The 21,268-nt window shown below is 49.9% G+C and overlaps 1 protein-coding gene across 1 annotated transcript in view; it reads right to left on the reverse strand.

Annotated features, from left to right (window-relative positions):
• Window positions 1-395: 395 nt before the first annotated feature.
• Window positions 396-21,268, reverse strand: part of Xrra1 (X-ray radiation resistance associated 1) — a 74,941-nt gene continuing 54,068 nt past the window's right edge. The window contains exons 9-19 of the mRNA XM_013116281.3: window positions 18,835-18,963; window positions 18,082-18,287; window positions 16,555-16,595; window positions 12,543-12,668; window positions 7,351-7,444; window positions 6,498-6,613; window positions 3,815-4,156; window positions 2,108-2,306; window positions 1,404-1,519; window positions 1,140-1,245; window positions 396-837 (exon numbers count right to left, since the gene is read on the reverse strand). Coding sequence (XP_012971735.3) covers window positions 581-837; window positions 1,140-1,245; window positions 1,404-1,519; window positions 2,108-2,306; window positions 3,815-4,156; window positions 6,498-6,613; window positions 7,351-7,444; window positions 12,543-12,668; window positions 16,555-16,595; window positions 18,082-18,287; window positions 18,835-18,963 — 1,732 coding nt within the window. The 3' untranslated portion in view covers window positions 396-580. The remainder of the gene's footprint in view (window positions 838-1,139; window positions 1,246-1,403; window positions 1,520-2,107; window positions 2,307-3,814; window positions 4,157-6,497; window positions 6,614-7,350; window positions 7,445-12,542; window positions 12,669-16,554; window positions 16,596-18,081; window positions 18,288-18,834; window positions 18,964-21,268) is intronic.

Below are 21,268 nucleotides of genomic sequence, written 5' to 3' on the forward strand. Positions count from 1 at the left end.
CAGCAGCCCCAGTCTACCTTGAACCTTTACTGTGAACCTGGGTGCCTGCCCAGCCCAGATGCTTGTGTTCTATCTTCAGCCTGTGTCCAGGATTATGGGACCCTGGGAAGCTAAAACCCACCCCTCTTCTACCAGCCATTATCTCAAAAGGGACCATTCCATCTCCTTTCACCCTAACATGGGAAAAGCTTCCTCCTGCCCTCTGCTTTGCTACACTGCCTCTTCCTGGCTACAGCCCACTTAACTTCTACACTTTCTATGCTATTCCTGTGTCAGCACTTATTGAAGCTGTTACGAGTGACTCTGGAGGGTTTCTTATAGCCCTCTTGCCCTTAGTGGCACCACTGCTGTGGCCCTGGCCTGGTTTCCAAGAAGAATGCTTGGCACCCACTGTATTGCTCTATGCACCACTCTTTATTGCTGCTGGGCCAGCCACCAGGTGCAGCCTGGCCGGGTGCGGAGGCGAGGTCCTGCCGAGCTCCACATGCTGACCACGGAGCGACATGGAGCCCAAACCCCCTCTCTTCAGGCCTGGGCACAGTCCAGGGCACAGAGCCCCTGGGGAGGGCGGTGCACGGCTCTACTCTTTGGAGTCGCTGCCCGTGGGCTCCTGACAGAACTCGTCCATGAACTCGAGGAAACGGCCCAATTTGGGCTGGCCCGCACTCAGAGCGCGGGTGGGTGGCCTGGGTGGCGGGCTGGCAGTGAACACAGTCCTCAGCGAACTGCGCACCAACTGCTTGTAGCGTGAGCGGAACTCCTTGAGCAGCCGCTTGGCCTCCCGGTACTGCTTCTGGTTCACCAGGCGCTGCTGTGCGCGCCTCTGCAGCACCGAGCCTGCAGGGATGAGAGGGGACAGCGCCAGGCTTGCCCGGTTCCATGGCCCAGAAATGCACAAAGTCTATTGCTGGGTGGAAGCAGTCCAGATCCAACAGTGGGTAGTCAAGCCTTGGTTCAAATCCCGAAAGTGCCCGGTGGTGACAGTAGGAGCCTCCCGCCTGTCTGCCTGCACTGCACACACAGTAGACTTCTCGGAAATTCCCACTTCCCAGAGGGCTCCCTGCTTTCCATGCTCCCTTCTAACTTCACACCAGCCCTCCCTGCTAGACACCAGCCCTGGTGGGACAGGGGCACCATACTCAGTGGAGCTTCAGTGACGTTCCGAGGGTCCCGCATGCGAATGAGGATGTCATCCAGCAGCTGCGCTCGGGTCTTCCGTGGGGGTGGGATTGGTACCCGCCCAGCCTGGCACAAGGTAAGGAGGTCTATCACTTCATGCACTCATAACGACAGGCAGGGGGCAGTAGAGAGTTCTGGGAAACCGGCCGCAGGGTCCCAAGATCTGAACCTGCAGAGACCTCAGAACTCAGGATCCCAGTCAGTGGCCGGTCAGCAGTGCTTACCCGCTTCTCTTTGGGGATGTAGGGTTTCTGGAAAGTGTCCAGCCTGGGTTTGGAGGAACGGCAGACGAGTGGCTGCTTCAGCATGCGATGCAGGGCCTGTGCGTTCTTCTGGATGCCTAGCAGAGAGAAGGCAGCAACAAGTGTCATCCTGACCCTGCTCAGTGCCCAAGAAAGTCATTCCCAGGGCTCCCTCATCTGCCCCCCCCAAGGCTTCACCATTCATTGTCCCCATGAGTTCAGAGCCTGATGTGGGAAGACTGGGCCTCACGGTGATTCCTAAACTCAGGGATCACATAACAGTGTGACTCCCAGGAGACCGGCTCCCAGTGGGCTCCTTTGGAGGCATAGATACTGTTGGCACTTCAGAGTAAATAGAATCATAGCTGAGAGGGCACCCTTTGCTGCCCCAAGCCCAGTGGGGAGGGTTGGGGATGTTCTACTGGACCTTAACAGAGGCTGGTGAGAGTTCAGGAACCTGGCTTTGTTTGGTCATTAACCCTTTGTGAGCTATTTTCCAGGGCGACTGAGCTAATCCAGCCAGTCTGAGAAAACCATAACCCCAGAGTAGTGAAGGTTCAGCAAAGGATAGTGATGCTGTCATGCCCTAAGAAACCCCCTGACGGACATTCAAATGGAGGACAGCACCAACCTTGGCCCAGTATGGCCTGTTGTGGGCTGAGGAGATGCCCCTGGCCCAGACATACCCTTTGGTTCCACAAAGGCTGGATCAGGCTTGACTGTGAGCAGCTCCTCATAGCCATCATACTTGCTGGGCATAGAGGCAGACTGCTGCTTCCTCCGAGTCCTCTTTGCCTCTCTGGGTGCAGTTAATGGTCTCTTTTGCTCATTCTTCTTTGCCTCTAACTTTTCCCTGTGAATTGTGGAGGATGGCAGCTCATTCACCTGTGCCAGGAAGAAAACACATTGTTCCCTGCTGAATCCCAGCATGGGCTGTGCACAGCCTGCGGTGCTGGGCCCTGATACAGGGAGAGCTGAGGCCCAGAGGTCAACAGAATCGGTGATGTGTGCTAACAGGAGAAGGCATGGCCAATCTGAGCAATGTCAGAGGTGACCCAAAGCCATCCAGAAAACCCCATAGGAAGTCTTGGGGATACAGGAGAGCTGTTCCCTGACAAAGCAGATAGAGGGAGGGCTGAACTGCAAGCCATTACAGCATGGGACATTAAAGAGTAACGTGACAGGTGACTAGAGTGCCGAGCAAGGCCCAGATGAAGACCTTCGAATGCCATGCTAAGGGTGTTTGTTTTGCAGCCTTTATTCTTGCTTTGGGGTAAGCTGGGAACAGTTTGGCCTATCCGAATGGCTTTTATACAATACAGGAAACCCTGTTTCATGTAGGGATGTTTCAGGGGGCCCTGCCAGCTCTTCTAGGTTGAGCAGTCCTTATATGAAATGACTTGGGGAAGAATGTTTTAAAATATTTACATGACAAGATAAGATGCCTTGGCACAGGACCCAAGTCTACACATAAAATTTGTTTTATGTATATTTTATTACCCTAAGGTAATTTCATATATTTTAAGTGATTTTATGCATGAAACACATATGTAGGCACATAAAAATTTCAGAATTCTGAGAATTTGGGATTTGAGTCATTCAGATTGGGGATGTTCAATCTGTATTTCCTTTCTCTACACCAGTGGCTCTCAACCTTCCTAATACAGTTCCTTGTGTTGTGGTGACCCCCCCAAGGATAAAATTATTTTTGTAGCTAAGTCATAACTGTAAGTTTGTTACTGTATCATAATGTAAATATCTGTTTTCTCTGGTCTTAGGTGGCCCCTGTGAAAGGGTTGTTCAACCCTAAAGGGGTCAGAGAACCATTACTCTACACACTGTTGCACTGACACCTAAACCTTCCATTTGAGTTTCTCCTCCTTCATGACATTTCATCTTCTCTCTGCCTGTGTCTCTACCTTGCTAACATCTCCACAGCCTGGGAAGTGCAGCTCATTCGACCCTTCTCCCTGCCCTTCTGGTTAGGAGCAGAGGCTTCCTCAGGTCTTGTCCCTGGCTTCCCCAGTCCCTGCACAGATGGCAAGTTCTACTCTTGTCCACTTTCCCATTAGACCATCAGCACCTCTGGGGTGGCATCTGTATCTGAGCCATCTTTGTTCCCAGGACCAGGGCACCATGAAAAGTGAGGTGACTTTTAGCAAAGGTGTGAGTGGTGACAAGCCTCTACAAACTGGCCAGCACCATATCCTAGTGAGATCTGAGATACTGCTTGTGCCATAGGACGACTCGTGTCCTGTGTAGACCCTAATAAGAGGGTGCCCGAGAGCTGCCCGGCTCTCAGCTTTCCCTGCCTGGCCTGTGCAGTCTATAGCAGTGCAGGTAGCTCAGTGCAGGAACCTGTGGGTACTGCAGCCAGGGGTAGAGGCAGGTACCTGGGTCAGGAAGATGGACTCTGTACTCTTGGCGTCTTCATCTGATGGGTGCTCTGGGCTCAAAAGGCCACCTGTACGACTCGGGTGGGACACCGGCTCACTGTGGACGGTGGAGTCGGAGCAGATGGGAGGCATTGGCACAAAGGTCCGATGAGTTAGGGAAGGGCCTTCTGGGCCCTCGGTGGCCAGCAGTGCCTCATGAGAGATGTTTTCGGTGGAGGGCAGCCTCTCAACTCCTGGCTCTGTCTCCCTCATAAGACTTGAGGGAGGCTTGTCTGTGGCCATGGCCAGATGATGGGGGACCAGAGAATATTTTGGCACCTTGGGGATGTGGGTTTTCACCTGTATGAGAGAGAGGCTGGGTTAGATTCGCTCTCTAGTTAAGAGTGAGTCCTGGGCCCCGCCAGCCTCAGATGGGTTATATAGTGGGGAGTGCAGTCTGGAGAGGCAGGAGGGCCTTCCCGTGTGCTTCACTCCACACCACCATGGTGGCTGGGGGGGGGCTCTTCCTGCCAGCCTGGAAGGAGAAACCGGCTCCCACAAGTTGTCCTCTGATGACCACACGGGCGGGCGCTGCCGCACAGTGTGAATTTTATAAACTACCCAGGAACAATGAGCCTCTTTCCCAGGTGCGAAGAGGTAAAATGCCTTGCCCTGGGCCCTCGGCATCAGCTGCATCCTGACCTCACTCTGCTCTGGGCATCACTCTTCGGGGTCTATCAGAGTGCCTCTCACACTCCTCAAGGATTCCTACAGGGGATGGGGGTGGCCCTGCTTTTCCTGAACCAAGTTTCTCAGGAGCTATGGGATGACTTACCTGGCAGGGCCTGTCACTGTCTTTCCTGCACTGTCTCCCTGGCAGCAGGGGGAGCAGGGGGAGCAGGGGGAGCAGGGGGAGCAGGAGCTGGCCTGCCTTGTCTACTTTACAGACTGATGTGGAGTAGAAAGACCCTGAACACTGTTCCTAGGAGCAAGCAAGCTGAGACACAGTTGGATCCCTGGAAGCTGCTTACCTGTGAACAAGGCAGACTACTACCCCACCTAACCCCCCCCCCCGCCTGCCCTGCCTGTACCTGGATCTAACACCCGAGGGGTAGGAAGGACCACTCCTTTCTAAAATAAGCTTCATTTTAAGAATTTTTTTCTTTTTGATATGTGTAGAGTCCATGTTTTGAATGGAAGCCTGAAGGGCTTCTTCAAAACCCATGCCACAGGGGAAAGACAGCATGCAGGGGGGGGGGGCTTTAGCACACCAGGAAACCTTGCCAGCATGGGGAGGGGCAGCATCTCCCTCCATCTGCCTATAGGTGGGAGATGGAGAGCTCCTGGAGAAACACATTCTCAATCCTCAGGCTGGCTACCCTACTTCCCTAGCCCTCTCCCACAGGGTGAATTGACAGTCATCCCTGCCTCACTGGAGGCCACCCCCAGGCACTGGTACTCGGCTGATCTATCTGCCTCTTGTGTTCTCACTCCATTTTCTACTTCTGCCCATGCCTGAGCAGGACCTGTAGCCTTCATCTAGGGAGTTGAGGAGTCCCAGGACTCACTGGCCTGCATGTGTAGCTCCACCTCTCAGCACCCTGCAGACAGACTGCTATCCCAGCTGGCTTCAGGCCTCAGCCATGTTCTGGGGTCAGTGGTATGTGCACCTAGATGCACTCTAACGCTTTGTTTATCACAGGCTGGTACTGTGTTCATTACGACCTCAATGACTCAGAACCTTGAACAAGAGGAGGGGCGGGGACACCCTGAACCCAACACTAACTTGTATCTGGTGAGCTGGTGCACCTTTCTGAGCCTGTTTTCTTGGGAGAAGAGTGAGGGCAGAGGTGTGGGTGCTCGGTGGTGTACTGGCCATGGACCGCTGTGGGAGACAGAGGTCCGTACCCAGTATCTAGCTCACTAACATTTCCCCTGCTGTATGCAGGGAGGTGGTATCTCAGAGCAGGCCACAGAAACCCTAGGAATTTCTATTTCTGGCTTTAAAGCCTGCTCTGCTCCTTTGAGGGCTTAGGAGCTTGGTTAGACAGAAGCAGCCACACAGCAGATGGCAAGGGACAGATGTGTCTACCTTTGGGGACCAGCAATGTCTGCATTAGGAGACAGGAGCTTTGCACAGATTTTTTTCTTTTGAAATTCCTTTAGATCAAGAGGATGATAATCACTAACTCATGGTCCCCAGAGGTGAGTCTAGGAATCCACTGGGATGGCAAGAATTCAGCCTACATGCTGCAGGGACTGTGTGTCTACTTCTGGCAACCTGGAGCTGTAGCTTGCACGGGGCTGGCTCTTGAGTGTAGCATCATGTCCCTTCATCCAGGCCACTGAGCAGCTCTGTGAGGCTCCAGAGTAAGGCACCAGTCCCTCAAAGACCAAAACTCTCGCCAAGGTCAGACAGCTATACAGTGATGGGTCTAACCTCAAGGCTGATTTCTCCCCCACTCCTTCTCTGGCCCCAGTTTCTCTGTAAAATTAGGAAGGCTCTTCACTCTCCCTCCTCCTGTTTGGCCCTCTGCCTTACCACCCCTGCTTCTAGCTGTGTCTAACAAAGAAGGCATAGGAGCCAATGGAAAGAGAGTTTCCAGGTTTGTCTGGGGAGGGGAGTTCTTGTGCCAGAGCTAGTTTGCACATTAAAATGGGCTCCCTTTCCCTGGGGCCAGGGTCCTGTTGGAAAGCTTACCTTTCGTGATTCCTTCCGAGGCATCAAAATATGGTGTTTAGCTTTTACCAATTTCCTTCTAACTAAGCGGATACCCAGGCGCTCCTGGAGGAAACTCTTTAGCAGTGGTGGGATTCCTGGTGTTGTGAAGGAAAGGATGATGACAATTAGCTAGTATCTCCTGGGGCTTACTGTGTGTTTGGCACTGTTCAAATTACTTTGTATGTGTTAATGTAATTGTACTTCTCTCTTCAACCCTAGGAAGTAGGTGTCATATTATTCCTAATCTGTAAGCAAGGAAAGTGATTCACAGAGGCTAAGGTGATGAAGAGCAGCAAGGCTTAGCACCCACTGGTGTCACCACAGGCTCAGAACTCTAACACACCTCCAGCTGTTAGGTCTTGGCCAGAAGATGGTGGGCGCGACAACAGAACTGCATTCAGAATATTGGCAGAGCTAGCCCTGCAGCTGTGCCAACTCCAGATAGAAATGGAAATGAGACCACACATCCATGCTCTGCAAGCAGGGTGCAGCTTGTAGAGCTAAAGTAAGGGCCAGAAAACTCAAAATTTCCAGCTTTCTCCCCCAAGGTGATCTCGAGTAGTGCATGACCACTGTGAACTTTGGTTTCTATCCAAGTTCCCAAGTTCTTGAGGTCAATGCCTGTTTGCCATGGCTGCTGTTGGGGCAAGCAGGTGCTGAGCAATGTCAGCTGTGCTCTATTCTCCAGGGTAGACGAGCCCTCCCTCCCCTCCTTCCTCCACACCCCTCCTACTCCCCACCAGCAAGTCTAACTTAGCATCTAAGGTGAGAGTAAGGGTTCTAGAGCTAACATTGAGCACTGGGTTGGGGGACAAATCTGTGGCCACCATACCTCGTGTGTGTGCTACCAGAGGGTTGTTGTGGAAGACAAGCTCACAGAGAGAGGGGAAGAGAGCTGCTGGCAGGACAGCATCCTCCTTTGCAATCTGGAACAAGTGCAGGAGACATGTTAGTCAGTGCTCCCACCCGGTGGGAGATGCTGGCTAGTAAGGATGGCTGCAGACAGTAGGCAATCCCTGCACCATCGCCTACTCGGGGCCAGCACACTTCGCCCTCCTTTATAAAGATTCTACAGCACTGTGTAGTGAGATCTAACTACGTACCTATGGCGCTGACCATGCCTGTTAGAGTTTCATTATTTTATGTGTATGGGTATTTTGCCTGCATGTATGTCTGTGCACCTCATGTGTGCAGTGACCTCAGCGGCCAGAAGAGGGGGTTGGGTCTCCCAGGAACTGGAGTCAGTTGGTTGTGAGTTACTAGGTGGGTGCTCCTAACACCTGAACCATCTCTCCAGCCGAGTTAAAAAAATCTCTCTGTTATCCACACTGGACATGAGAGTATCAAGGGTACTGGTGGCCACTCAAGCGCTTGTCTCAAGGAGCCTTGAGAGTAGGCATAGCACTAGCTTTGGATGTAACTGGTCATCCTCATGGCAAACTTGTCACTCCAGCATTCCATCAGCAGCACTCCTTTCCATCAGCCCTAAGCACCCCTAGATCGAGAGAAGAGGGCCAGAGGGCAGGGACCCACTTATAAATGGGATAAAGCTGAACCATGGCAAGGGCTACCTCATGGCTGGCTGGAGCCAGGGGCTACAGGGCCCCTGTGCACTTAGCCAGACTGCATGACAAAAATTACACAAGCATGTTGAGCAGAGTAGCTAGAACATGGGGAGAGCAGGGGGGCAGAATCAGGGCTCTTGATATCGGAGGAGCCCAGAATGGGGTTGCATGCAGGGGCACAGAAGGGCGGGTGGGAGGGGAAGGGAAGACTATGCAGTTTGGCTGCTGGATTCTCACTGGACTGCACTCTAGCAAATCACTTCTCTCGTGGTGGTTCATTCAGCTAGCCCAGCACTTGGTTCTTGGAGCACAGGCCACTGAAGCTTCTTGTGAAGAGCCTGGTGCTAAGTGTTGGGACAGCACCTCTGCTCCTGACGCAGCCCTGGAAGTTCATACACAAATAGCTAGAGTGTTTCTTTTCCAGTAAAATCTCATCTATGGGCTCTGGGTTTGATTTTGTCTAATTTTAACACATGAAACACTTGTTGAATGTTCCTGAAAATATAAAAGCCACTCAGCCCAGAGGCTGCACCAAGCCATTTGCTTGCTCATGTTTCAATAGGCTGTCATCTTTCTCCTTTGTGCTCATGTTACCTTTGCAGAGCTAAGTAGCTCCAACAGACTATCCAACAGACATATCCAGCAGATACGTTGTCTCTTTGCCTAAAACAAATTGCTGGGCTTTATGATGTGGCTCAGTGGTAGAACACATGCCTAGATGCTGAAAACATCATTACAAAAGAGCTCGTGACCCTATGTGCTAGAGTCCAGAGAAGGAGACTCAATCTGTAGAGTTGCCTGTGCTGTGTGTCTTGGTGGCCCAGGATGGCTCACGCCTCTGGGCAAACTAGGCAATGAGAGACACATACTACAAAAGGGGAGTGGAAATGCTAATTCAATAAGACACAAGAGCCTGTTTATAATTAAAATACACAGGAAGCTGAGTGGCACCCAGGGTGTGTGTGTGTGTGTGTCACATGTTCTGTGAGGCCAAGCCCTAGCTGAAAGGCATGGACTCAGGGTTCTGGCAAGCAGAATCTGGCCCTAGGCTGGCTGCTCCCTATGGGGTGAGTCAAATGACCTCAGGGACACAGTCAGGTTCCAGTGATAACCTCCGATTTCTATCCAACCTCACTGCATTAAAGATGATATAACAACCAAATCTATGAACTAAATAAATATTGGTCAAAGTTTGAGTTAAAGTGGCTGTTTTGCTTTGATGCAATACTTCTAAGTGAACATCTTAGGGAGAGAAGTTCTGTTTGGAGGTAGAATTGTACCTCTGTGAACCAAACACTAATTCTAACACATGTGGCTGTGCCTGTGGTGTGCTACAAGCAGCATTTATGACGATGTGCATCAAGCTATTCTGGATGCCAAGGGTTCACGTGTAAGGAAAACAAAGCCTAGCATCCAAACAAGATGCAGCCTGGTGGTCTGGAACAGGTAACTGACAAGAGATAGGTACAGTGCTGGGAGTAACTGTCATATAGAAAAATGGCAGTCATGGTGAGGACACAAGATGGAAGGAGTGCTACCCCAACAAGAACAAGCTGGGCAAGCCATGTCCCAACTGTGCTGAAGCTGCCAGGGAACTCTGGCCTCAGCGAAGCCCCAGGACCTCTCAGAAAAGCAGGGCATCTCTAGGGTGAGTGGGCACTGGCTCACCTGTGGTCCGAGCCAGGGCTACACATGCCTTAAGGATGAATCAACTAGAGATTGTAATGTATTGTTAAAGTCCAACTGTGGCTCAGAGCAAGTCAATGAGGCTCCTGAGGGGTGTGTTATGGTGTGTGGGTATGAGAGAGGACCACAGAAAGCGTTGTGTGGCATAATGTGTTCCTGGAGAACAGCTGCCCTTGCAGGAGAGGCAGTGACCTCCCACTGCCCACAGCCAACCCCCAGGCATGGCACCTAGGAGAGAGAGCACTTGCTACTCCTGAGGTGGAATAGGAAAGCACCTGGGTCCTGCACAGTAGAGATCTCCTGCTGCTGTGGGAGCAGAGGCAGTGGGACCATGAGAAGGGCTGTCTTGGAGACTCAGGGCCACAATGCTGCCTAAGATGGGTTGGAGCCCAGCCTGGGTCCCTACCTTGGGCTAGCAAGTGCCAAGACACAAGCCAAGCAGTCTACTTGGAGGCAGGAATGCTAATGGGGATCAACCAGAGATGGCTGGGGAAGGCTGGCAGCTACAGATGGAGACAGCAGAGAACCACCCTCACAGCCTAGCTGTTAAGGGCCGCCAGCCATCAGTCAGTTAGGCTGTATCACGTACTCATAGACAAGACATGACACTAAACCACCCTGCCACCTCTTCTGACATAAAGCAAATTCCAAGAGACAGGCCTGCAGTTACCTGTCAGTTAAAGGTTAGCTTAATTGGAAAACTACAAGGTCCTCAGGAGATAGGCCTGAGCAATAGTAAATGTAATAGATAGGATCGGACCCTGCTGTCAGGTTACCAAGCAACATAGGAGTTCCTACCCCTGACCTCTTGCCCTGTAGCTTAGGTAGCCAGGCAACACAGCAGACCACCTCTCCCACTGACCTCTTGCCCCTGCAGCAGCAAGTACACCTTCATCCCTTCCCCTCCTAACTTCTATATAAATCCCTTTGTGGTGAATAAAGACATTGCCTTGATCAGAATCCTGTCTTGGCGTCCATTCTCGTATCCCCCTGTCCTCCATCTTTCTCTTAGGTGTCCACCAGACCCACGTTGAATGTCCCTCGGGTCGGGGCATCTAGCAAAGATCCACTCTCTGTGGTCTGGAGAATGTGCTTCCGTACAGGTGACCCAGGCTGCAAGTGCAAGGGCAGAGCCACAGAAACGACCATGCAAAGAGGAAGCATTTGAAGGTGACACAGCCACGTTAGAATCAGACCAAGACAGTGATGCAAGGAGTGTTACCAGAAGTAAAGGGAGGTGATTCACAATTTAAAAGGGGACCGAATGTTAGGTAGATGTGTGACAAGCGCAGCTGTCCCTGTTGTTAAACAGACTTCAAAATGACAGAACTAAAGGTAGAAAAGAACAAAACTATGTCTAGAGTGGACTCTTCTCTTTTCGGGTGCGGGTGCACCTGCCTGTGCATGTGTGTGTGGAGGCCCACTGCTGGCATCTGGTGTCTTCCTTTATTGCTCCCCACCTTCCTTTTGGAGATAGGGTCACTCTGAGAACCTGGACTTGTTTTGGTTGGCCAGCAAGGCTCTAGGGTCCACCTGCAGCTGCTCCTCTGCAACACCTGGCTTACAGGCATTTACTTCCATGGCTGGCTTTTAAGTGAGTGCTGAGGATTTGAACTCTGGTCCTCATGCTTGTGTAGCAAGCACCTTACTCACTGAATCATCTCACTGTTCTCAGTAACTGATAAGCAAGAGTACATAGGATAGTAGTAACACTGCCAACATTTTGACTGACATTCATCAACACTGCACAACTGCAGACACCTGTTGCTTTAAGTGCTCATGGAACAATCATCAATTTTAGTGGGAACCTCAAAACGAGCTTGAATAGACTTTACAAAGAAAGAAGTCACACAAATCATGTTTAACTGGCAAGAGAATTGATTAGAAATCAACAAATCTAAGACACCTAGAAGAGCCCTATGATTTGGAAATTAACCAGCTGATGCCCAAGGAAGTCACAAGTCAAAGATAAAACTCACAGGCAAAATTAAAAATAATACTTTAGTTGAATGAAAAACGGGCTGGGGTGTAGCTCAGCAGGTGAATACATGCTTAGTGTGCATGAGAGCTTGGGTTTGTTCTCCAGTTCCAAAAAATAAACAACCAAGGGGCTACAGAAAATCAAACAAGATCTGGATACTAGATATAGGGGAAACAGCTGAAGTCAGATACATGGACTGTTCAGTGTGTTGGGTCCCCAACCCCCCTTTACCTGATGAAACTCAATGATTCAGATCTAAGCTTAGACAACTCTTTTCCTTGACCAAACATTAGGTCAGACCCAGCATCATACACTTGATAGTGCTGTGCATTTCTTCCTAGCACCAAACATGCTTATATTGTGACTGCCTGTCTGGTGTCAACCTTCTCGGCAGGCAAGCTCTGAGATAGCATGGCTTTTTCTTTTACACAGTGTCTCTTGTTCAGGATCGCTTCCAACTCACTAGGCAGCTGACCTTATTGTCCTGCCACTACTGCCCACATGGTGGGATCACAGGGACATGCCACCACTCCTACTTTATGCCATACTAGGCATTGAACCCTGGATTTCACACATGCTGAACAAGCACTCCATCAAGTGAGCTACAGCCCCGCCTGGAGGTCTGTCTTCTCACACCCACTCCTAGGGCCTAGCACGCAAGTTCATACATGGCAAGTGCCAAATAATTTTCCATACCTTGAGAACCAGGGCCACACACTTGTATGCAGGGGAGAAACTGCTGGATGTCCCTTCCTCACATCCACGCCCCAAGGAAAGAGCAAAAGCAGTTACCTTGTTGTAGGCCAGGCTGAGGTATCTCAGCTCTGGGAAAGGTGGCGCCAGTGTCTGGTTCCTTGCTTTCAGTGACTTCACAGGAAGAATCTCAAATATGGGAGGAAGTGAACATATCTTGGATGTCTTAGAAGGAAAAGAAAAGTCAGAATCAAAGTGTCACAATGATTCAAAAAAAAAAAGTTGAGGTGGTGAGATGTGGTGAGAAGACCTCTGCAAGAAGGCCTGGCCAAAGGGACATCTGGGGTCATAAAGGCCAGAATTCTGACTCCACATTCTCTAGGGTCACAGGAGCTAAATCTCCAGTATTCAAAGTTCCAACTTTAAGTTCTCTGGGGCCACAGAATACTCGAGGAGCGAGTGCTGCAGACACCAGAGGCTCCTGCCCCTCCTCCAGCTCCAGCCCTGAGGGCTGAGGGAGGCACCCTCTGTGCGGCTCAGCTGAAATTTCCCCAGAAGGTAAAAGAGGTGTTTACACTGATAAAGACAATCAGTCAATCAGTCAGTCAATCGCCTTGGCCAGAAGAGGGGGCCAGGAGGGGACTGAATGGGGAACTCCCAGCATCCAGACCCTCAGCCTCCAGTTCTCATTCAGGGCGGAACAACAGCCAGGCTCAGCCTGGTGATAGGATGGTTCATCTGGGTCACCTGTAGTACCTGGGCTCCCCTACAGCCCAGAGTGCCTCAGAGCCAATGTAGGATCAAGCATGAAAATGGAACTGATGCCACTATGTGCTATGCGTTACATGGAGTCAAAGGACAGGATGAGGGTAGATATTGGGCTCAGATGAACCAAATGTCCCAAGTGCCACTAGCTGCTGCATGATCTTAATACAGCCATCCTACAGTCCTTTGTTCCACAGATGAACATGTGTGGAGCAACTCCTTTGGGCCAAGTATTTTGTGTCCTAAGCCAACTTGTGAAGCCACACAAATGGGACAGGCCGGCGTGAGGTAAAACACCAATGAGATACTTCCTGGAAGCTTACATAATTTCTCTGGTCCAGGTCACCCCTGCAATCTAACAGAGCGGCGTACAATGACAGTAGACAGCAGTGTCCTCTGCTTTTCAACTCCCTGTGACAGGGATTGAAGGCTGCCCCCGACTCCTTAGGGGCTACAGCCATCTCCTGTGCAACTCTCAATTTTGGGTCCTGTCCCTGCACAAGTCCATACACACACATTTAAGGGTGTCCATATAAAAACTAGCCACGGAGGATGAATTAGCCCTAAACTTACCTCTCCCATCATCCTTCAAGGCAGAAGACACAAAGATAAGAGTAATCAAGACATTTTCAAGATTCTAGACACAGACTGAAGGCAGATCACCCCCACCACGGGAACAGAGGGAGAAGTAACTATCCTGTAAGAGAGTGGAGGCTGCCCCTTGAGTGGGAACAATCATCTCATAACTGAAACCCCCGCCCCTACCAAGCAATAATTTCCTGAGAGACCACAGGACCTCCAGAACCAGATGTGACACGATGAGCCACATGGAAATGGACCAAGACTGATTGACTTTGTATACTTATCCCCGCCCCCACAGTCTTGTGCTTTTCCTACACAGCCTGGGTTCTTATCAGTACTCCAAAGACAAGGGTTAGCCACTGATTGCCCCTGTTTCTTCTTAGTGTGGTCACACTTCATAATGATTTTCTTCCTTGACCACCACTTTTTCTCCCTGAACTTTTGAGGAAGTAGGTGGCAAGGGTCTTGCCTGTTAGGACCTTCCAGGGTCAGAACTGGGATAAGGCTGGGTAAAAGCAGAAAGGGGCAAGTCAGAGCACAACACAGACCAGGAAAACCCAGAGAATCGAGCCAGAGTACACTGAGCTGAGGGCTGACTGATACTCTTTGAGAGACTTTTACGGAGAGTGACCCATGAACATCTCTACCACCAATCCACCTTCCAGCACTGATGACCCTGCCAACTGTCACTGGTTTCCAGTGTACATCCTGTCCATGGGCCCTTCGGCCAATATGAGTGTCCTTTTGCAATGTGACCCTTGACACTGCCCCACTTAAATGAGCAGCTGCTCTTTCTACACTCCTAAAACTAGACTGGCTGCCTTATGGTGAGGAATTTGTCAGGTTTCTGCTTAAACTCTTGGTGTTGAGCTTCTAAAGCCCCAGGAGGGCCTGTCTGGGGTGAGGAGGGGCACTAGTCAGACCCAGTTGGAGGGTGGGGCTCTGAGCTCAAACAGGCATCTAAGAAGACCCTCTACAAAAAGCTGCACACGGAGGCTCAGGAGAGCTCCCTGATTGGTAAATACATCGACATGTTGGGAGAGTGGGATGCCCAGGTTTCATGAGGAGGGTGCAGAATTTTGCAGGTGGGACCCTGTAGATCTCACCTTCTCATTTTGCTGGCCTCATTGTTTGTCCTTGATATTACTACTGCAGTTGCTTGAGCATGACCCTTTCTCAAGTTCTCTGAGTTCAAGAAAATTCTAAACCTCAGGGGGGCTGTGGGGACTCCCAAATTTATAGCTAGTTGGTCACTGTGTAGAGAGCTTACTGTCTCTTCTCTCCTTCATGACTGGTACCTGAAGTGACAGCAGTTGTCTTAGGAACTATATCCCTAAACGTGACCTTAACCTCTGGGCTGGTTAGTGTCAGCACTGTGTTCTAATGTCACCCTGCCCCTCAAATTAATGTGACACATTTGCATTTCTTCCAAGATCGCTTGCTTCCTTGAGACCTGATACTGCCCTGTTGTTAAGACCAGGATGAAAAGCTGATGTGGAGGCCAGGGCACACCATATCCTTTGAAGCTTAGCTCCCAGCTGGTCTGCAAAACCAGCAGAACCACCGTGTGAGCTCTGGTCACTTTGGGAACTAATCAGCTGAACTGAAATCAGTCAGTGGTTGTTGGTTCTGTTGTGCAGCCGTAGTGAAATGGTGCAGTTTCTCATACAGTCATTTCTGTGAGGAGGTGGCTTATCTCTCAAGGATATGGGTTGGCTAGGTGTGGAGATGCACATCTTGTTGCAAATGGATGCATCAGTATTTAGTCTACATGTATCAGTTATTGGACTTCCGGCATCATACTGACCCCCCCCCCCACTTCCCCCACAACAGGCGGGGCACACAGTTACTCGTTACCAGGCTGTGTAATTGACTCAGTACGCATGCCAGTAGGCAAGCGCGCAAGCTTTCCCTTTTAAGTGACTAACTCCACATGGTCGCGCTCCTCACTCTCTTCCACCCTGTAACACTCTCCACGCTCTTCTCTTACCCCTTCTTCTCTCTACCCCCCTCTTATCGTTTCTCATGTCTGTCTGCCCCCCTCTCACTCTTCCGCCGCTGTAATAAACTATGTTAATGCACTCTCTGGCTTGTGCTCGGTTGTGCCGGTCCGGTTCCATCTTGTGCCTTTTCACCTTTTCCTTTTTTTTCTAATTTTTAAACTTTTACAAAAGAACATCAGTCTCCATGGGCTTGGTTAGTGAGCTCTGCCCTGAGACAAAAACCAGTCTTCTCTGTTGACAAAATCAAACGGTACACCTTTGGCAGCGAGGCTCAGATCTGGGGGCAGCATAACCAGCAGGAAATCATTTCTGAGAGGGCTCTGTGGGTTCCATCGCGGTGGCAGTCTCAGCTTTGTCACCTGAGGTAGCCTCTGTCACTACACTCTGCTGAACAGTATCTGAAGGCATGGGAGCAAGTCTGTGGAGCAATGAGGTCAGGCAGGGCCTGGTCGGTTCTCCCACGCATCCCCGGGAGTCAGCATAGGGCGGACTCACAGCTGGTGCTCAGCAAAGACTTGTTCACTTAGTGTGACCTAGAGAAATGTCTCTTGTGGCTCTGTTAATGCTCTCGTCATTATTCTCCAACTATGGGAGTACAACTATTTACAGGATTTTTCATTATATCAGGTGAAAAAGAACCCAGATGAGGCTAGAAGTGTAACTTAGGGGACAGTGCTTGTCCTGTTAGCATAAGGCCTTGGGTTCGATCCCTACGTGGACAAGGAACAAACAAACCCGTGTGAAGCAGTAGTTCTTCCTACCTCTGAGGTTGAAAATCCAGGGTAAGATGAGAACACAACCTCTGAAACAACAGAGACAGGAAAGGCTGGTGAGAATACTGATGTCAGAGGGGTCACGGCTGGGCATCTCCCCCCTGTGTGCTGGCGCCTCCCACCCAGGTTCCAGTGCTAACACGGAAAAGGGTCAGATTGGGATAAAACCCAACTCCTAGCCAGGCTGCTGAGGCCCTCGTGATTGGTCCCCTCCCTGCTTCCCCCACACACTTCACCCTAACTTTGCAACGTGCAAGCTCTTTTTAGCTCGCTGCTGCTGGGGAGCCTGTGTGGAGTAGGAAGCTAACCAGCTGTCTCGTAAAAGAAGTATAGAAAAGACGTCCCATCTGAGGAGCTGAGGACAGCCGATGTAGGGAAGAGGCTGTGGAAAGAGTTCATCCTTGGAGCCATTGGACGCAGATGAGCCAATCAATAGCTGAGTTTAACCCAGGGACCCAGGCAGAGCACCTACAGGCCTGCATCCTGTGCAGGCAGCACTCTCCCTCACTGGTGCCTGGGCCCCTCCCTCTGAGAAAGGTCACATGAAAATAAACAGGGGGGAGGGGGAGGAGGGGGAGGAGCAATGCTCACATTGAACAGTTCTCTGGTAGCAATCTAGCAGGGACTGGGAAAGGCTTATGCAGCCAACAGCCAGACTGTCAGGGAATGTCAAGGAGGCGGCTGCAGTGAGAAGGACTTTGATATATCAGGGAAGGGGGGTCCCTTGCTTGTGGTGTGCATGGAGCAAAATAAGAGTGGGGGAAAGATATATGCAGTGATGCTAATGAACCCAATGACATGACACTGAGTGGAAGAAACCGGGCAGGAAGTCCATGCTATACAGTTCTGGACATGAGCTCCAGACTGGGCAGAGTGGTTACTCTTGGAGGAGGTACTTATTGTGAGGGTCTCACTGGGATACTAGGAAGGTTCTGGATTGTGATGGGAGTAATGGGTTAAGAGTGAATAGAAAGCGTCAAGCTCTGCACAAGATTTCTGTTCTTCACCTGCTGTAAGTTATTTTCCCCAGTTTGAACATTAAACAAACAGGTGGCAGATGCATAGTAACATAACTAGCTCAGTGGGACTGGAACAAAGTATGCCCAACCCAGACACGTGCTCCTCTATTACCCCACTTGGTCTTATGGCATGGCAACACGTCTTTCCTTTCTGCCTCTGGAAGATGACATGTGCATGTGACTCTTGGGACTGTGGAGCCATCCTGAGAACCTGGTAGGAACCAGCTTAAGAGAACAAGCAGACAAGGTAGGAGGATGGACAGGCCTGGGGCTCTTGAGGACATGGATATGCCACAGGCGTTCCTGACTTCCGAGTTTCCTAATACATGGGATTTACAAAAACGACCCACTTTTAGTTGGAGCTGGAAAGTATCTCACCTGACAGAACTGGTTAGGAAGTCTAAGCAGTTCATTTAGAATACAGGAGCTCCCAGAATCAACCCCCAAAGTCCACTATCTGATGGAGTGACCGTCGGGAACAAAGGGCATGGCTCACCTGTGCGGTCAACATCCTTCTTCATGGGCAGTACAGTATAATTTGGTTGTTCATCCGGGGTCTCAAATATCCATGTCTGGGGCTGTAGTTCTTTCTGGGGATTCGGCCCCTCTGTAACCCAGTCCCCTGATCCATCACGGAGCTGAACCTGTTGTAGGTACGGGATCCGGAAAATCTTGTTTTGGTCCAGGCTCAATTTCTTCAGTCTTCAATTAAGGAAAGTAAATTCAGAATCACAGCAGTGATGTTACTTCTGGGGTGTTAGTTACTGAGCAAGCTGGGGCACACACCTGGATTAGGCTTGGACATGGACACCTGTTGTATAACCTTGAGATGCAAGGGACTTACCTTCTCTGGAGCTCAATGGCCTTACTGCTAATGGGGATAAGTTTATTAATCTTTAAAGCTCCATGAAGACTAAATGAGACAATATATAAATAGCTGGGCACAAAGTAGTATTCGGTAAATAGTAACTGAATTCAAAGGAAATATTCTAAAGATCTTTGTAGAACTTGGCAGCTAAAGTTCCCTGTGGTTTTTTTGTGGGGGGAGTGGGGGTTCCTGTCTTCCTGAGTAATGACTAGTCCTACACATTATCAGAAATAACCTTACCGATGTAGCATTTCTCTGCCAAGCTAAGCTCAGAGAGAGAACTGCCTTGCCCAAGGCCACACAGCAGAAATACATGGTGGAGCAGGGGCTTCACCCCAGGCTGTGGGTCAGGGATGGTGCAGAGGGGGTCTATGACATTACCTCCTGAGTCCAGCCAGGCTGGCAAAGCAGTTGGGATTGGACAGTTTGTTGTCATCCAGCATCAGAGTCTCCAGTGCTGGGAACCTCAGGATGTACTTCTTGCTTGTCAGTGGTGCCATGGATCCCTCCCTGTGGGCGCAGACATCTTGGGTACTGAGTGAAGGTAGAGAATGAGAGCCACTACTCCCAGGAAGAAGGGGAGGACAGGGAGTGGAACAGGAGGATTAACTAGCTTCAAAACTCCCCCAGTGTCTCCAGGAGATCCATGTAGAGATGAGCAGCAGGAATAAATTCCACCCACTGACCCATCCCCCACATCCTGCTGGCCCACACAGGCCACCTCATGGAGAAAGTTTCACTGATCCTGGGTTGGACTGGGGTGGTAGGGTCACCAGCTGTGCTAATGGTCAACACCGGGGTGAATGAAGCTCAATCGGATCATAGAGCTAATGCTACACAAGGTACACTGTACAATTCTGGCCACAGACAGACTCCTGGATATCCTTTGTTGCCCACCCTGAGGATTGGTAACCATGGGAACGATATGCTCTTGACTTGGACCATGGTGGTGCCATCAAGGTTTCCTTGAAGAATTCCCAAATCCCCCTGAGAGTGGGATTTAAGAGGCTGAGGTTCTTGTACATACAGGTGGGCAGGAAGTGGTGGCATTTTAGGTGTGACTGTTAATGTGATCTCATGTTTTCAGGTGGATGAGGCCTAGGTTGCTCTAAAGACACATGGACAGATGACTCATCATAGTTTTGTTCCTCCTTGCACATTCCCTCTCATCCACACAAAATAGAAATATCCGTGACACACACAATGCACATTCCATACATGAGCTATACGCACACAGGCAAGAGGTAAGGTGAGCAGCATTTCTCCAAAGCCTACTCCATTCCTGGACTGTGATAAGGGACTTCAGGCATCCTTTGAAGATACCAGTGGGAGAGGTATTGTCCACCTGCTTTGCAATCAGGCTGCTCAGCAACTTGCCCAAAGTCTCATAGCTACAGAATGGCAGATCAAACTGGAGCTTAGTCCTTCTAGATTCCCAAGCCCAGACCTTCCCTACCACTGCCACCTCTTCTGGCCGCATCTGGATTAGAGGGTAAGGAGACAAGAGGCCATTGCTGCCTGGTCTAAACAGAGCTTGGCAGAGGTAGATGAATTCAAAAATAGGTACAAAGTTGGCATGGATCTGGGAGGAGTTTGAAGAGGGGGTGAATAAGGTTCAAATGTACTGTACAAAATTCTGAAAACGAATTGAAATGGATATACACATATACCTTAAGTCAGGCATGTTTCACGGGTGGATATGGGGAGGGATTCATCAGGAATTTCCTTAGCGGGTACTGGGAGAAAGGGGACACAATCTCTCAAGGCATTTCCATCTCATGGAGGAGGCATGGGATACCGCCCACAATTAGTTGGTGGTGGGGGGGCTCAGGAAAGGCAGTGATTACATGGATTAATAAAGAATGAGAGGAATTCTGTCATGAACTTAAGCTCATGAAAGAGGAAAGAAATAGGGGGAGAAATCAACTCAGGCTCTATGTCTCTGGGCAGCGTTTCCTACAGTGGGGTCCAGACACACGCACAGTCCATCCATCTGTGAGGGTACACGGGCAGAGTTATAGAGAGGAGTGGGTACAGAGTGAATTCTCCAGTCCTTGAGCCTACAGTCTTTTACACAGATGCTGTCTATCTCTAAGATACAGTTGTGAGATTCCTCTTTTGGGCGTACTGAAGAACATACATCTTCTACTAATGATCACCGTGCTCTGACTCAACAAGGGGCAGAGCAGATAGTTTCAGAAAGGGCAATGGTCACAGAGGTGCCTTTCCTGTTCCTAGAAAGATAACCTGCACTTCAGTTTTGTGCATGGTGATATGAATCTATCTTCAGTTTTCTACATGCCAGCATCCAGCTATGCCAGCACCATTTGTTGAAGATGCTTTCATTTTTCATTGTTTATTTTTAGCTTCTTTGTCAAAGATCAGGTGTTCATAGGTGTGTGGGTTAATATCAGGGTCTTTAATTTGATTCCATTGGTCTACCTGTCTATTTTGTGCCAATACCAAGTTGTTTTCATTACTATAGCTCTAGAGCAGAGCTTAAAGTCAGGGATGGTGATGCCTCCTGAAGTCCTTTATTGTACAGGGTTGTTTTGGCTATCCTGGATCTTTTGTTTTTCCATATAAAGTTGAGAATTGTCCTTTCAAGGTCTGTGAAGAATTGTGCTGGGATTTTTGATAGGGATTACATTGCCAGTTTTACTATGTTAATCCTATCTGTCCAAGAGTATGGGAGATCTTACCATTTTCTGGTATCTTCTTTACATTCTTTCTTTAATGACTCAAAGTTCTTGTCATACAGGTCTTTAACCTGTTTGGTTAGAGTTACCCCAAGATATTTTGTGTTGTTTGTGGC

This window comes from Mesocricetus auratus, unplaced genomic scaffold (genome assembly GCF_017639785.1).
Source record: "Mesocricetus auratus isolate SY011 unplaced genomic scaffold, BCM_Maur_2.0 Super-Scaffold_4256, whole genome shotgun sequence".
NCBI lineage: Eukaryota > Metazoa > Chordata > Mammalia > Rodentia > Cricetidae > Mesocricetus > Mesocricetus auratus.